Source organism: Dinoponera quadriceps, unplaced genomic scaffold (assembly GCF_001313825.1).
Source record: "Dinoponera quadriceps isolate SergipeBrazil2010 unplaced genomic scaffold, ASM131382v1 scaffold192, whole genome shotgun sequence".
Lineage (NCBI taxonomy): Eukaryota > Metazoa > Arthropoda > Insecta > Hymenoptera > Formicidae > Dinoponera > Dinoponera quadriceps.
Window position 1 is genome coordinate 700,889 of NW_014554324.1, and position 14,605 is coordinate 715,493.

General features: G+C 40.0%; 3 protein-coding genes across 8 annotated transcripts; 2 read left to right on the plus strand and 1 right to left on the minus strand.

Annotated features, from left to right (window-relative positions):
- Positions 1 to 6: 6 nt before the first annotated feature.
- LOC106746806 (beta-1,4-mannosyltransferase egh) lies at positions 7 to 4,404 on the minus strand. 4 transcript variants are annotated; one of them, XM_014623871.1, is made up of 3 exons: positions 4,339 to 4,404; positions 2,303 to 3,111; positions 7 to 1,648 (listed from the first exon to the last, which is right to left on the minus strand). In XM_014623871.1, exons 2-3 carry the CDS (start codon positions 3,104 to 3,106, stop codon positions 1,076 to 1,078), a joined length of 1,377 nt encoding a protein of 458 aa, XP_014479357.1. In that variant the 5' UTR covers positions 3,107 to 3,111; positions 4,339 to 4,404; the 3' UTR covers positions 7 to 1,075. The 4 variants fall into 4 exon arrangements, with proteins under 4 accessions (XP_014479357.1, XP_014479331.1, XP_014479338.1 ...); XM_014623845.1 differs by lacking the exon at positions 4,339 to 4,404 and adding an exon at positions 4,012 to 4,332; XM_014623852.1 differs by lacking the exon at positions 4,339 to 4,404 and adding an exon at positions 3,406 to 3,824.
- LOC106746790 (serine/threonine-protein kinase RIO2) lies at positions 4,349 to 7,459 on the plus strand. 3 transcript variants are annotated; one of them, XM_014623813.1, is made up of 6 exons: positions 4,349 to 4,433; positions 5,063 to 5,275; positions 5,429 to 5,570; positions 5,656 to 6,034; positions 6,109 to 6,393; positions 6,489 to 7,459. In XM_014623813.1, exons 2-6 carry the CDS (start codon positions 5,210 to 5,212, stop codon positions 7,198 to 7,200), a joined length of 1,584 nt encoding a protein of 527 aa, XP_014479299.1. In that variant the 5' UTR covers positions 4,349 to 4,433; positions 5,063 to 5,209; the 3' UTR covers positions 7,201 to 7,459. The 3 variants fall into 3 exon arrangements, with proteins under 3 accessions (XP_014479299.1, XP_014479318.1, XP_014479309.1); XM_014623832.1 differs by lacking the exon at positions 4,349 to 4,433 and having other exon boundaries at positions 4,701 to 5,275; positions 6,489 to 6,868; positions 6,956 to 7,459; XM_014623823.1 differs by lacking the exon at positions 4,349 to 4,433 and having other exon boundaries at positions 4,702 to 5,275.
- Positions 7,460 to 8,251: 792 nt separating this feature from the next.
- Positions 8,252 to 14,049, plus strand: LOC106746821 (sorbitol dehydrogenase-like). Its single transcript, XM_014623885.1, has 8 exons — positions 8,252 to 8,610; positions 9,849 to 9,882; positions 10,817 to 10,977; positions 11,130 to 11,293; positions 11,410 to 11,594; positions 12,520 to 12,698; positions 12,917 to 13,038; positions 13,310 to 14,049. Exons 1-8 carry the CDS (start codon positions 8,386 to 8,388, stop codon positions 13,461 to 13,463), a joined length of 1,224 nt encoding a protein of 407 aa, XP_014479371.1. The 5' UTR covers positions 8,252 to 8,385; the 3' UTR covers positions 13,464 to 14,049.
- The last annotated feature ends 556 nt before the right edge of the window (positions 14,050 to 14,605 follow it).

Genomic DNA, 14,605 nt, shown 5'->3' on the forward strand with positions numbered 1-14,605 from the left:
ATTTATAAATTACTAATTGAGATAATGGTATGACATAAGCGACTTTTCAATTTTATCATGAAAAACGCGTCACTACATATTTTCACATCTCTTTAAAAATTTTTATATCTCATCAAACAATTGATCTTATTAAGTACTGTTTCATAAATATACGCCATACGATCATGCTTTGTTACATCACTTAAGAGAATGGTGTGAAATCAAACGATTAATGAACATTTTCTGGCTCATATTACTATTTTTCAAATTTGCATCAACATTACGATTAAAAAGAAAAGTATATTTTTCTAAAATATAAAAAAGCTATCATTATATAGGAAAGCAAGATTTATCACAGTAGTCCGAATTTTAATGATGTGTATAAAGGACTTATTGCTATTAAGTAAAATATAGATATTTTAGATAGGATTGTTATTAATTATTCATAACATTTCATGGGACAATATTAAAAAGGAAAAAAAAAGAGACAAAACAAAGTAAAAATACGGAATATGGCAGAAACAAAAGATACTTTTGAACACGACGAGAACCAATTATGTTGATGGTAACAAAAAGAATGTAAGAGAAGTACGCGAGTTTAATGTGAGGGGAGGAACACGTGAAACGATACGGATGCTAACTTAATGAACGCTAAACACGTTTGCATGAGATCAAAGGAAAGATTATAACATGTATGACTTTGCACTATGAGAGTATGATTGGCATAAATATATATGTCTGTGACAGAGATGAATACTTTTCAACAGATTTTTGGCAATGTTTTATAATGCCAAAATATAAAGTATACTTTTAATACTGCACCTATATATATATACCTATTGCTGCATAGAGACATATACTTTTCAATTCCTGTACTGAAATTGATTGATCGATTTTTCTACCTAACAAACTAACAATAGCATAACTGGGTAATACTAATTATAAATATTTCGTTTTTTTATAATGTGTGTGTGTATATGTGTGTGAGCGTATGTTCTCATATAGATGTACAGGTACTAATAATGCGCATGCACAATGGAAATTTTACATAGCTGTTGAGTGTCAGTTCAGACGGGGGTTCTAAATTAACGTCGCATCATACGGTCACCGGTGGCCTGTACTCCTTGTTAACGACGTAGAACTTGTGTTTCTTGCCGAACAAGCCCCATATCACCGCGACGTTCTCGATAATTATATTGAATGGAATAGTGGACAGCGCGCCGCATATGCATAGCATAAATCGAGCCACGCCGAAACGATACAGGGAGAATGACTTAACGACTCCGAACACATACATGTAGATGTTTACCGCGCCAATGAATGCGCACAGAAAATCGATTAGCGGCGGGCAATTGATCGGACACAGTCCGGCTAAAACGATGTTGGAAGTCGAGAGCGGCATCGTCACCCACGAATAACACGAGACGCCCAGTAACAATTTGTTTCTCAGTGGAATCGCTTTGGAATGCACGACGAGTAGAATACCTTGTAGCCATCTTTTCCTCTGCTGCACGAAGTCCCACAGACTGAACGGCGATTTCTCCCACATCTCGCCGTCGACGAAGTTGAACGTGTACCCTTGGGAAAACGCCTTCATCGCGAAGAAGCAATCTTCCGCGACGGATCCGTCCAATCCGTTGTTGAATGAAACTTGTTTTTCTGCTCCCATCTGTAAAAAAAAGAAAGAACTGCTTAATTTGACTTTCAGATTAATGCCGCGTTCTTCGTAGATTCATTTCCTCATCGTGAACTAGAATATTTTCGTCGATTAAACAGTTCCTTCTTTGATATTTTAAGCTTCCACGATAGAGAAAAGTGGTTAATTTCCCTTTTCACAGGGTGAATGATTTGTTTCCGAACTAGAATATTTTCCGAAACGTCGGAAACAAATCGTTCACTCTAAGACTAAACCAGAAGCCAAATTAAATATTTCTCCACATCGCGGAAGCTTAAAATATCAGGGAAGGAACTGTTAAATCGGTGAGCATAAATAATTGCAGATTCGATCACTGACGCTAAACCGACTAAATGCGCGCCAAAGATCGTTACGTAAGTATCTAAATGCAACGGCATAATGGAAGCATATTGATGACGTGATTGATATATATTATGCTAAGTAATGCGACAATGTCATTATTCGGTGAATAATTATTCAAACTATTTATACATTTACGTTTAAACGACAGTTTCATGTATAGCAGCTTTTAATGCGCACCGATTCGATGTAGCGCGGTTTTCGTAGCCTTAATCTTTCTCTCGGTATGAGATAATTATCTGAGAGAATTATCGGTTATTCTACGAAGGCAACCGATAAAATGATTACCTGTGTCACAACATAAGATCCCTTCATACTGAAGAATGGCTTATGAAACATGGTGAATTGTAGTCTCAATTTGCCCATATCGTCCGCTACTCTGAAGCTGTCGGCCAACGTGGTGATCCAATTGACGACATCTTCGTTGGCGTAAGTGATCAATCCCTGGCCGAACTGATGTTTGCCATCTAATATGAAGTTCAATATGCCGCGAACAGAATTCTCAGTCATCAAGGTCTCTTCGTCGAGATGGACGATCCAGTCATGATCGGCTAATTCGTTCACCGAGCTCTCAAGGCAGTATTGCAAAGCACGAGCCTTAAATAAGGCACCGCTACTTGTGCGATAATTCGGAGGAACAACAACCTCCCGCACTCTACGGTGAGGAGTCAAGCCCACCGGCTTGTCGCTCACCACCTCGATCTGGAAGTTCTCGAGGCCAGCTTCTATGCATTTGTTCAAGTTCCTCTTCACGTTTGCTTTCACTAATTGCGGATAATCACCGCGCGTGACTATCCTTATGCAGACAAACGGCGCGAGCAGCGGCGAGCCCTTCAGGACTACTTTGTCAGGGAATGCATTATATAATGTTAATCCTATGAAGTTGAATAAGACTTGTGGCAAAGAGAGAAACGTCACTGTGCGCAGCAGGTATAAAGTGATTGTGCCTAAGAATCCGTATCGTTGCCATGGGTCAATCTCTTCTTTCTTGTCGGTGTTCCATCGAAGCCCACCAGATACGAATTCGAATACGAGTATGACCACGAGCAACAGGCAGCAGTGTAAAATGTGTTTTGCTATACTGTTCAACATTATTCCTGAAAATCAGAACATACATTCAGTAAATATCACACTCGCAAGCTCAGGCCGTAATACACAGTCTAGTCTAAGCATCGAAGGCACATTGATCTCTTGCGATTTTACGTCGGCCGTTACACAATTTAAGGGCATAATCGTAACTCGCATTCAGCGCAGTAGTTTAACCTAAATAGTTTTTGCAGTAGTTACTCTCGGTGAATGATGCGAGCAACTATTTTTGAACTTCACCGGAAAGATTAATCTGGCCTTCACTTCTGCTATTGCATATATGCCGCACATACATATTTACGTACGAATATAGATAATGCGGCGTTGATGCTTGTATGTCACGGTCGGCCGAGCGGCTCGCAATACAAACGTTAATGCGACGACCCGGGACAATGTACAAGTAGAGCCCGTTTGCGCAAAGTGACTCAGAAATTCTATGTAGATAGCGAACTGATAACAGAAGCGTGACGTGCGAAAAAATAACAGGACGGTGCATCGCGCGGGCGGGCAAACACAAGGACTTCTCGGCGGAACAATGACTTAAGATACCGATCGTCGCATCCCGACCGCGCAGCTTGGACGTTCCCGCGAATCGCGACGGGATTCCAACGTGCTCCGGTGCACACGAACGAATTTCATTGACTCTCGCTGATAAACACAATCAGAGCTCAGGTGCTCGCAATCTTATCGATATCGCTCCCGATAGTCGGGTAATTTATGGCTGTTACGAAAGCGATCGACGTTACAAGGATGTCCGATGAATCAACAAACCGGTCGGTCGAAAGTCCCGCGGTCTCGAGAACGCGAGGCAGAGGTTATATGATGAACCTCTCCGTCAGACCGACGCCGTCGCGTCGATACGAGCGACGCTCGTTCCGCACCGCGGCTTTTTTTTCTCTCGAGTGTACTACCTCAGGTGAGCGACGGATCTCTTAGATGTGCGCGAGGCTCGTGGACGCGCTGGATCTGCCCATTGCCTGCGATAGCTGTCGGATATCGCCGCGAATTCGACGCTTTATCGGATCGGCGCGCGCGAACACCTCGTCATAATTCCGCCCCCGCTCATGAACTGCCAACTTCAGCGTGCAACACGACGCTTGGCACGCGCGCCACACACACACACACACACACACGTCCGACCGTCAAATTCGCACGCGCCGATCCGCGCTCCTTGCCCCGCCCGGATTCGTGAAGGAGGGGGCGAGCGAACGAGCAGCGTACTTGCGACCTCACCCTACCGTAGTGGTGATCAAACTGCACGGATCTTCGAAAGCACGATGAAATTTGTGAAATATGGTACTGAAAGTGCAGATGAGTGGGCAGATGTCTCTGAGTAAGTTTCCACTTTTGCGTCATGGAGGAATCGAAAGCGACCGTCCCGAGCTGCGTTCCAAAACCGTGCTCGACGGTTAAAGTATTTTAATTAACCAATCATAATAAAGAAATCAGTGCTCTTTTCGTCCTAATTGGTCAATTAAATATTACTCCACTCGTCGAGTAAGGTTTCGGAACGCAGCTCTGTGAGGATTTTAGGGAACGTATTTACTGACGCGCTCTCTAAGAAAGTAAACTTAAACTACGTTTGTTACATTATTTTCCAATAAGTGTCCTTTCCAGACGGTTCACATTCTGGACATTCTGTTATCTATAAAAATGAGGCTTCTCAGCCAATTAGGTGGTTCCTAAGCTTTTAGTGTATTTTTATTCATAAAAGAGAGTTCAAATTACGGGTCTAGAGATCGTTCATTGCAAAATAAACGTTCTGTTGAACGTGGCCAATGAGGCCTATAGCGCGTGAACGCTCAAAGAGAACGCAGCCAATAGCGTAAGACTACGCCGTAAGAAATTGACCAATCCCAATTGATTATTCTTCTCACATTCGACTGTGATTGCTCAATTTTTCACGGCTTAAAGCGTACTACACCTACACCTTGTAGACATTTTTTCGTGTATGATTCGAAGGTTAGGAACGTTATTGCAGCGTGTACAATTGCGTGAGGCGGATAGATGAGAGAAATAATTGAAGAAATTAATTAGTATTTTTAACATATAACTGATTGAATTTGAATTATATTCGCATCGTTATCGTCTCATTTGCAAGCCATTAACATGGGAAAGTTGAACGTCACGATGCTGCGGTATTTAACGCATGAAGATTTTCGCGTGTTAACAGCGGTGAGTATAATTTTTACTTTTCTTACGAAGAAATAGCGAGAGACTTTTCAAGAATTAATATCGGCAAATCTAAATACTTGACTGATATCACTTCTTAATTATGTACACTCGTGATATTTTAACTGTATTTTTTTTCCGATCTTAACGTTTCAGATTGAGATGGGCATGAAGAACCACGAACTCGTGCCTGCGTCACTTGCCGCGCAAATAGCGAATCTGCGTCATGGTGGAGTGCATAAAGTACTAAGGGAGTTGTGCAAACGCAAATTGCTCAGCTACGAGCGAGGAAAACGATGTAAAGTATTGTCTGAAGTTAACATTATTTTGTAGATTTAGTTAGGAATTTAACTCTGACTAAATAACGTTCACATCATTTTCAGATGATGGTTATCGTTTGACAAATGCAGGCTACGACTATTTGGCTTTGAAAGTTTTGGCACAGAGAGGCACGATAGCTTCCTTTGGCAATCAGATCGGTGTTGGCAAGGAATCTAATATTTATATTGTTGCTAACGAGGAAGGCATTCCTTCTTGTCTGAAGTTGCACAGACTTGGCAGAACGTGCTTCAGAAATATTAAGGAAAAGAGAGACTACCATCAGCACAGACATTCTGCATCCTGGTTGTATTTGTCAAGAATTTCAGCTACCAGAGAGTTTGCGTATATGACTGCACTCTTAGATAGAGGTTTCCCTGTGCCAAAGCCGATCGATTTTAACAGGCATTGCGTTGTTATGGAGCTGGTTGAAGGTGGACCTCTGTAAGTTGACAATAAAACATTAATGTTATCTATAATCATGTTATTTACATTGTTCCGATTGTGTATATTTATAGGTGTGGTGTATACAAAGTAGAAAATGTTGAGGCATTGTACGAAGAACTGATGGACTTGATTGTAACATTGGCAAATCATGGTGTTATACATGGAGACTTCAATGAATTTAACATAATGATCACAGACAGCGGCAAGCCCATTATCATTGATTTTCCACAGATGATTTCAACTCAGCACATTAATGCGGAAGTCTATTTTCAAAGAGACGTGAACTGCATCCGTGATTTCTTCAAGAGACGTTTCGGCTATGAGAGCGAATTGTATCCGACTTTCAAAGATATATCGTAAGTAATAGAGAAAAGGCGTGATTGAAAGTAATAGTGCCATTGTTGAATCAAAATTGTACCGATTTAATAAGTTCACATTTTCTTTTTCTTAGACGCGAAGACTGCATAGACGTTGAGGTTAGAGCTAGCGGCTTGACAAAGCAGATGGAAAAAGATCTTTTGATAGAGATGGGTATGGAGAATGAAGAGGAAGGGGAAGAAGAAGAAGAAGTCGATAGTGATGACGAAACGTACGAGGACTGTGTCGAACAGGATGTCGAGGATCTGCAAACTCAAATCAAAGATTTACAGTTGCAGGTCGAGGACGCCATGAAAGAACAGTTCGACGTTTCCATGAGGCAGGCGTCGAAAAACGACAACGAACATTCAGAGAAAACGTCGTCCGCGACGTCACATTCCGTGGAACTGAACGATACAGAGGGTGAACGTGAGCAAAATGGCGAAGCTGCGGCGGTAGAGAATGTAACAACCGGTAAGGAACATAGCGAGTCCGCGTCGTCTAATTTATCGTCTGAAGTCAACACTCGCAATACTCAAGAACAAACCGTCTCGAGCGCAGACGACGAAGCGTTGTCCGTCAAGGAGGACTGCTTCGACACGCGAAGTATGTGGAGTGTCTCGACGGCTTCCACGATCGCGCCACATGTGATAAAGAGGAGAATGAAAATATCGCTCGACAAACGCGAGAAGAAAAGTCAACCGAGGAAGACAGTGGCCAAAGGGGAGGCGAGCGCAGTGACGAGAATACGGAGGGACAATAGGGCTACGATTAAAGAATCCACGGGAATATGGGGTTGGGAGTGAACCGTCGCGTATGTACCTATGTTGGTGGTTTGTTGTAAATTATTTCACTGTGTACAGTAATACGTAAGGTAACGTATATATATATATATACAGTGTAAACGCGACTGCAGTTAACCCTGGATGAGCAACGTTATCTTTAATCTGTTGTAGCGACGAATAAAGCACCTCACAAAATTGATTTTAAGAACGTCGACGATCTGGGGTTAACGATACATCTTTGTTAATAATTTGATACAAAATATACGTTTCTTTACGGATACAGACGTTTCTCGTTTCGTTCATTCGCAATGTTCTATACTTCACCGTTGTAATATGTTGTTACACTCGAGTGTTACAGGATGACGCAGTTGCGAGTGGTTTGCCATTGGCTTCCGATGTTACCGTTCGCTCTGCTTATTATTCTAATCCTGTAGGATCCTAATCCTATAGATAGATAAGATAATAGACGCGAGGTCGCAAAGAATTTAAAGGAGCGTTCGCCTCAAGGCCAAATATTTCTGACCTCGTTTCCATCATCATCAAGAATCGAACGTCCGATTTCTCATTCGTCTGGATTGCAAATCATTTTCCGACATCCACGCGACTTATTGGTTGCCATTGCAATGATGCGCAAAACGACCCGATTCGTCTACTTTCCGATATTACTTACGCTACGCTTACTACGTTGAAAATATACATGAGATTTATAAATGATTAATGAACAGTTCCACCTTGAGTGCTATATTGTCTATTGAATATTAATGCGAAAATTTCCGCATCTTTGAATACGCGCTATGTCGGTAATTAAAGTAAAATGTAATTAACGTGAAACTGATTAACACTGGGAAGCAAAAAAGAACGTGTGTATGCATATACGTGTAAACAAATGCATGTATATGTGATGTATGATATATATATATATATATATATATATACGTGTATATATAGTGCAATCGATTTACTAGTTCCGGCAAAACGCGTATTCTGCAATGGCATCACAGGACGGTGGCGGTCGATGGTCGGCTGAGAACGAGTCTTCGGCAAATAGACGAGTTCAACGAATCGAGATCACTATCGAGAAATGCCGGCAACCGCTGTAGTTGACGACGACGGTAGTGGTGGTGATGACGATGGTGATGGTGATGATGGGCAAAGCGGTCTAGCCTAGAAGAGATAGCAAGCCCATCGTGATAGCGCGCGGTTGGTATGCTATATATAACCGTGGTTCCGTGTATATATAGCAGCGAGTTCTTCCTTAAGCAAGAGTGCGGTGCCGCCAGTGTTTATCATAATATTGGGAAGCGTGGATCTCGACTGGGAGACGCCGTAGGAAGGACACAGCCGCATTCCGACCTGAATTTTCGAAGCCGAGGAGTCATGGCCAAGGATAATCTCACCGCTGTACTTTACGGGATCAACGATTTACGTCTGGTCAGTACCGAAGCGGGTTTTTGTACGGTTGCCTGTCGCTCGAATCGCTCCGATGATTATTCCGATTGAACCGCGTGCCCTCAGTGGCCTGATTTCCGATCACGATTGATCGTCGGCGAGAAAAAACACACAGCTATTAGAGACTAAGCGATGCTCGGATCGATTTAATAATTAGTACGACGAAACATTGTTAGTTATGTATAATTGTTAGTGTCAAGACCTGTATAATAGTTGCGACTTGTCTCATGTAAGATTGTCTTAGTTTTTTTATTCAGGGTTAGACTTTTTTCAGTCGAATCATATGACGTATCTGATATTGCATCTGTAATCGTGATTCAATTGGAAGAACTTACATCTAATTTTGAATTCAAGATTGAGTATCTCACTTGAGACAAGTTTCCAGTAACAACTACTAATACGGGCTTAAGTGTTGCAAAAATCAACGTTAGCTTTTTGCGCACGTTTGACTATATTATACGTACTTGTCTTTTGCACAATTGATACGTGCTCCGATCAACTTGGGCGTTTATTTGCAGCGCTATTGCGTTATTCTCGATTTATTGATGTACCTTTTGCGCGTCAACACGCTTGCGAAGACTTGTGAAACACAGAACTATTTTGCATACAACCCACCGACTAAAATCGTTCGAATGTTCCGAATATAATTACACTTGCTAATAAACTTGACTCATGTTTTTGTATATCGCGTGATGCGGTGAGCAGTACAAATTATGCATACATATCTGTTGTTTTATATGTTTCGAAAAAAATTTACGTCTATAAAAATGAAGAATTTGTAATTTGAGATACGCGATTTTCAAAGATGACGCAACATCGTATAGAATTACGCTCGCAGTCGGTATATCTTCAAAAGAGAGAAAAGAAAGTCCTGTTATTTTCAAACTTTTATTTCGATCTTGCGCAACGCGATTCATGTCTGAGATGATGGCTCAGACCACAGTGTTATCCGAATTTTTCAGTGTTTACATTAAATGTTGTCGTCGCACATCGATTGCGATGACCGTGACTCCTCGAACTCGCAGTTACACACACGAAACCGCAGCCGGCTTGCGAATCGATTATACTTTACACGTGCTTTTGCTTTAACGAATCGACCTTGAAGCTCTTATCGTTCGAACACATCCACTTTAGCTAAAAGCCTTTTTTTCACCATGATTTTCTTCCAATGCTGCATAAAGTTTTTCACAAATCTTACGTTGTTTTTCTTTTCTTTCCAGGAGAACACGCCTATCGAGGAACCGCAGGACGGTGGTGAGGAGAGGCTTTTATCAACGTTTCCTAAAAATGATCAGAACGCTATTAGCAATAAGCAACGTATTATTAAGAAACGTTTAAGCAGAGAGTAATAATTGGATAATTCTTTTTATCAATGGCTCAATAATGTCATTTTTACTGAAGAAAGAAATCGCATAAAAGAAAGGATTCGTGGACTCGTTTGAAACGCGAGGGAGGGCCACTTTGTCCCGACGTTGCATAACACTTTGGTATGAACCAATTTACATTGAGTACTATTAACATGCACGATGACGCTGGTCGGGACGATGTGCAACGCCGTTCCATATATACGCGTGGCGTGATAAGTCGCGAGGATCAATTTCTATCTAAAGCTTGTTGCAGTTTTCCTCTCGTCTTCTTTCTTCAACGGCTTGAAAAGCTATTCGAGTCATTATTACTTAGCGATAACGCAGATATATACACAGGATCATGAATAGAATAGATAAATAATGCAAAGCTATGTGTGCACAGTTACGATAAGTTCGCGAGAAGATGTTTGTGCGAAGTTAAAAGATAGTCGAGCGATAAAGATATAACCGGTTAAGAATTATTATTATTGTTAAAATAATGATAGAAATAATAGATATGAGGTAAATGGTGAACGTATTGTTTAGAAAAAAGGCTTATGAGAACCTCTGCTCTGGATTTATTAGCGCGATTAAATACAAATTAAGCATAAAAAATAGATAAATATTAGAAAAGACTCTCTGTTATTCAATCAGTTTAGAGTGAAAGGGCCATTAAGAGCCTAAGCACGGATCATTTAGTGGCCCCTTCACTCTAAATAAAAAATAGATGTTAATAAATCCGTGCAGAGACTCCTATAAGCTCTTTCTTCTAAATTCTGATTGGATATCGAGAGAGCCGTCTTTGACTATTTTTCATTCGAATGTATATTGTCCTTTTGCAGAAGTACTTCTGGAGATGGCATGCGTAGGAATCTGTGGGTCGGATGTTCATTATCTCGTGAACGGGAGAATCTGCGACTTCGTGGTGCGCGAGCCCATGATCATCGGACACGAATCTGCCGGTATCGTCGCCAAACTCGGGAAAAATGTGAAAAACTTAAAAGTATGCGCACTCTTTCTCTTCTAGTGTGAGTCGAATACACGCACACGTCAATTACATACTTTTGCGAAATCGGCACAGCCAATAATGAAGAATCTATCTGTGTTGTTCTCGTTTGAGATGCATGACGCATTCTTGGTTTTTTCTTGGTGTAGGTCGGCGATCGCGTCGCCATCGAGCCTGGCGTGTGTTGCCGGGTATGCAAGTTTTGCAAGACAGGACGTTACAATCTGTGTAAGGACATGATGTTTTGCGCGACGCCGCCGGTGCACGGCAGCCTGAGACGTTTTTACAAACACGCGGCTGACTTCTGTTTCAAGTGAGCTTGCGCATCTCGTCCACACGAATTCATTACTTTCGATTATTTTGTTTTTCAAGTACGTTACAGATTAAAACAAAAATTGGTTTCTGTCCTGATGATTTTTTTTATAACAGATTACCCGACCACGTGAGCTTAGAAGAAGGAGCGCTCTTAGAACCGTTATCAGTGGGAGTACACGCTTGTAAACGAGGATCAGTCGGAATCGATTGTAAAGTATTAATTCTGGGGGCTGGTCCGATCGGTCTGGTGACGTTATTGGTGGCCAAAGCCATGGGTGCGAGCAAAGTGGTTATTACTGGTACGTGTAGAAAGCCAAACCCGAAACATTTTAAGATCTGGCCAAGCTGAGGCAGTATTTTTCGTAACGCTTAGTGTATATTTAAAGTCATTTTTCTGGGTTGGGTTAATTGGAGAATCATATATTAATTAGGATTAAAGGATAAGCTTGATATTTTAAGATTCTCCACGCAGACAGAATATTCCGAACATACAAATTACACACTTTCGAGCATAATATCCTCCCACGATAAATATATTAATATTGACAATATTAATATATCTAACGGCATCTATCATATCTAAAAGATCCGTGCTTTGCTCTTAAAGATCCATAAATAGTTCTTCGTTTGATTAAACCAAGTAAGGAGCAGTCTTTCTGTGAACTCTTTTTATATTTTTTTATATATTATCTTTTCACACACGCACATATACATTATATTCACGTATATTGCGTTTGTGTGCATAGCATTTGCAGTAAACTATCAGTCCCTTATCTGTTATGAATTAAAAGAAATTGCGATAAATAACCATTAAGAAAAATTCTGCAGTGATTACACTATAATATATATCGCTAACGGCATGTTTGCCGTTTGCGTATGATAAGTGGTTATCAAATCACGTAACAACGAATGCGAGCGAAAAACATCGTGATTACTATTAATCTCGTCGCGCATTCGAGCGATGTAGGAGACTGCAACGGTGTCGTAATCGCAAGATCGTGAGACAAGCAAATGAGCTACATTTAGCATGAGAGAGACGCTACTTGTGGAACGAGATCATACGCTTTATTAATGATGTACAGTTATAATTTATTTGTTGCATACTTTATCGTCGTAGCATTTGTTGCAAATCCTCCTCCTTCCACAAGTTTTAAATGTAATCTCAACAAGTTCTAAATGTAATCTCGCGAACGAGTTGTAAGTAGGTGTGATTTATGTTCACAGATATCTTAGAGAGTAGACTGAAAATAGCGAAGAAACTCGGCGCCGACGATACATATCTGGTACAAAAGAATAGATCGGAGTCGGATACAATGGCTGATATTCACGCAATTTTTGGAGATGAACCTGATAGAACGATAGACGCTTCGGGCGCACAGTCTTCAATACGTTTGGCAATTCTCGTATGTGTTCCGAAGAAAGATAATCTACTTCTAAAATACCCTACATAGTAAATTTTGTAATATCTCTTCAAACTCCTACAAGAGATAAATATTATATTTTTTCAGTGTTTTTGTATCTTTACGTAAATTTGTTCTTTTTAGTTTTATAATGTATATATGCATATAATGCATTTTTTTTCTACGTATGTTACAAATTGTATTTATGTATGCTTGACTAGGTGACCAAATCTGGTGGAGTCGTAGTACTGGTGGGCATGGGTGCTCGTGAGGTGCAAGTTCCATTAATTAACGCATTGGTCAGAGAAGTCGACATCAGGGGTGTCTTCCGATACGTGAATGAGTGAGAGAACAAGCTCTGTAAAATTATTAGATGTACAGATAAATAATCCATTATTTTTTACACAGTAATATGGAGAAATAAATTAAAAATATTTCCTTGTCTTGTGATCATAAATAATGAATTTAATGAAAAGAACAAATAGTGGATTATTTGTAATTTGTACAACTGTTGGTACAAATAGTTACTTATTTATAATATATGCGTACTAAATAATGAAAATTTGTCAAATTTGATGTAATATATTTACAATGATTTTTTTTCCGATTCATAGCTACAGCGACGCGTTGGATCTCATTGCATCTGGTAAGATAGATGTGAAGCCTTTGATCACCCATAACTACAAGATGGAGGACACTATGAAAGCATTCGAAACCAGCAGAACTGGAGCAGATGGAGCTATTAAAGTCATGATTCACTGTAAATAAATGATTCGAAGTCGAACTCTGGGGAAACTTATTCGACGTAATAGCGTCCTTCAAGGTCAAACGTTATGTGAGAGATTTTTAAATCTGATTGTGTTGAACTAATGTTTATTAAACCGATGATTAACATTAATAAATAACTCTTAACCTGCAATGTACAAAGAAAATGGTGAACGATTACAAACAACGAATAGCTTATGAAATTGATGTTTGCGGGACTTAAGATTTTACACATGGACATGAAAAACATAATTCCGACATTTAATCGTTAATATACAAGCATGTATTATTTCGCATAACAGTGTGCTCTGTAAAATACAAGGTTAAATACTTTTTATTCGAACATCAATCCGATGTCTCATTCCTTGTCTTAATCTAACTAAGAAATTAACATTTGTTACTATTGTTATATAAAAATCGTACATATGCGTTATTGTAAATGTATATAATAACTGAATAAGGGAATCTATGTATACTGGAAACGTAGTTCAAGCGAAACGAGTTTAAACGACCATCTTCCGCATTTGTTAAAGTTTTCCTGGAAAATTTTATAATTAGATCTAACAATAAAAAATAAACTGAGATGAGATTTTTCGGAAATAGAAGTTTCTTTCTATACCATCGAGTTTTATGTTAGCTCAATTTATTTTAAATTACTCAACAACGACAAGTGGAATATAAAAACACTTAGAAATTTAAGAAAGAAGATAATTTGAAAATGCAGAAAGATGTGTCGCCCAAAAGACACGTGAAAATGAAAGAACATGCTAAATTATGGAAAATATCTTATTCTTTATTCCTGGTTTTTTAATTAACGCGCTTTTTGTTACGATCGTGCACACTTGAATTTGATTCGCGAACGAGTACACGAATCATCGTAATTGGACGATTCACCGCGCTGAAAATATCGATAATTCGAAAATCGCAACCGCCGCGCCATCTGGAGTCCTTTCCGAACTGGATCACGACGCGGCGGTCCGAAACGTAAGAGCTCCTTCGTATTTGCAGCAATTTCGATTGATTAAAGGTGAGCCTCGCGCGCGAATCATCACCTAAAGCACCCAAAATAAGATTCATACGTCTGGAACAATGAAACACCGTCGAACAATCGCCATAAGTGAGCTATTCGTGGAACGGCCTGTCGG

Bases quoted from the DNA above. Each gene is read 5' to 3' on its own strand.
- LOC106746806 (XM_014623871.1), bottom strand. From the start codon at position 3,106: ATGTTGAACAGTATAGCAAAACACATTTTACACTGCTGCCTGTTGCTC. The intron at 1,649-2,302 runs GTAATCATTTTA...TTTTTTTTACAG, and splicing joins GATCTTATGTTGTGACACAG to ATGGGAGCAGAAAAACAAGT.
- LOC106746790 (XM_014623813.1), top strand. From the start codon at position 5,210: ATGGGAAAGTTGAACGTCACGATGCTGCGGTATTTAACGCATGAAGAT. The intron at 5,571-5,655 runs GTAAAGTATTGT...CATCATTTTCAG, and splicing joins CTACGAGCGAGGAAAACGAT to ATGATGGTTATCGTTTGACA. The intron at 6,394-6,488 runs GTAAGTAATAGA...TCTTTTTCTTAG, and splicing joins CCGACTTTCAAAGATATATC to ACGCGAAGACTGCATAGACG.
- LOC106746821 (XM_014623885.1), top strand. From the start codon at position 8,386: ATGCTATATATAACCGTGGTTCCGTGTATATATAGCAGCGAGTTCTTC. The intron at 8,611-9,848 runs GTCAGTACCGAA...TTTTCTTTCCAG, and splicing joins GGATCAACGATTTACGTCTG to GAGAACACGCCTATCGAGGA. The intron at 11,294-11,409 runs GTGAGCTTGCGC...TTTTTATAACAG, and splicing joins GCGGCTGACTTCTGTTTCAA to ATTACCCGACCACGTGAGCT.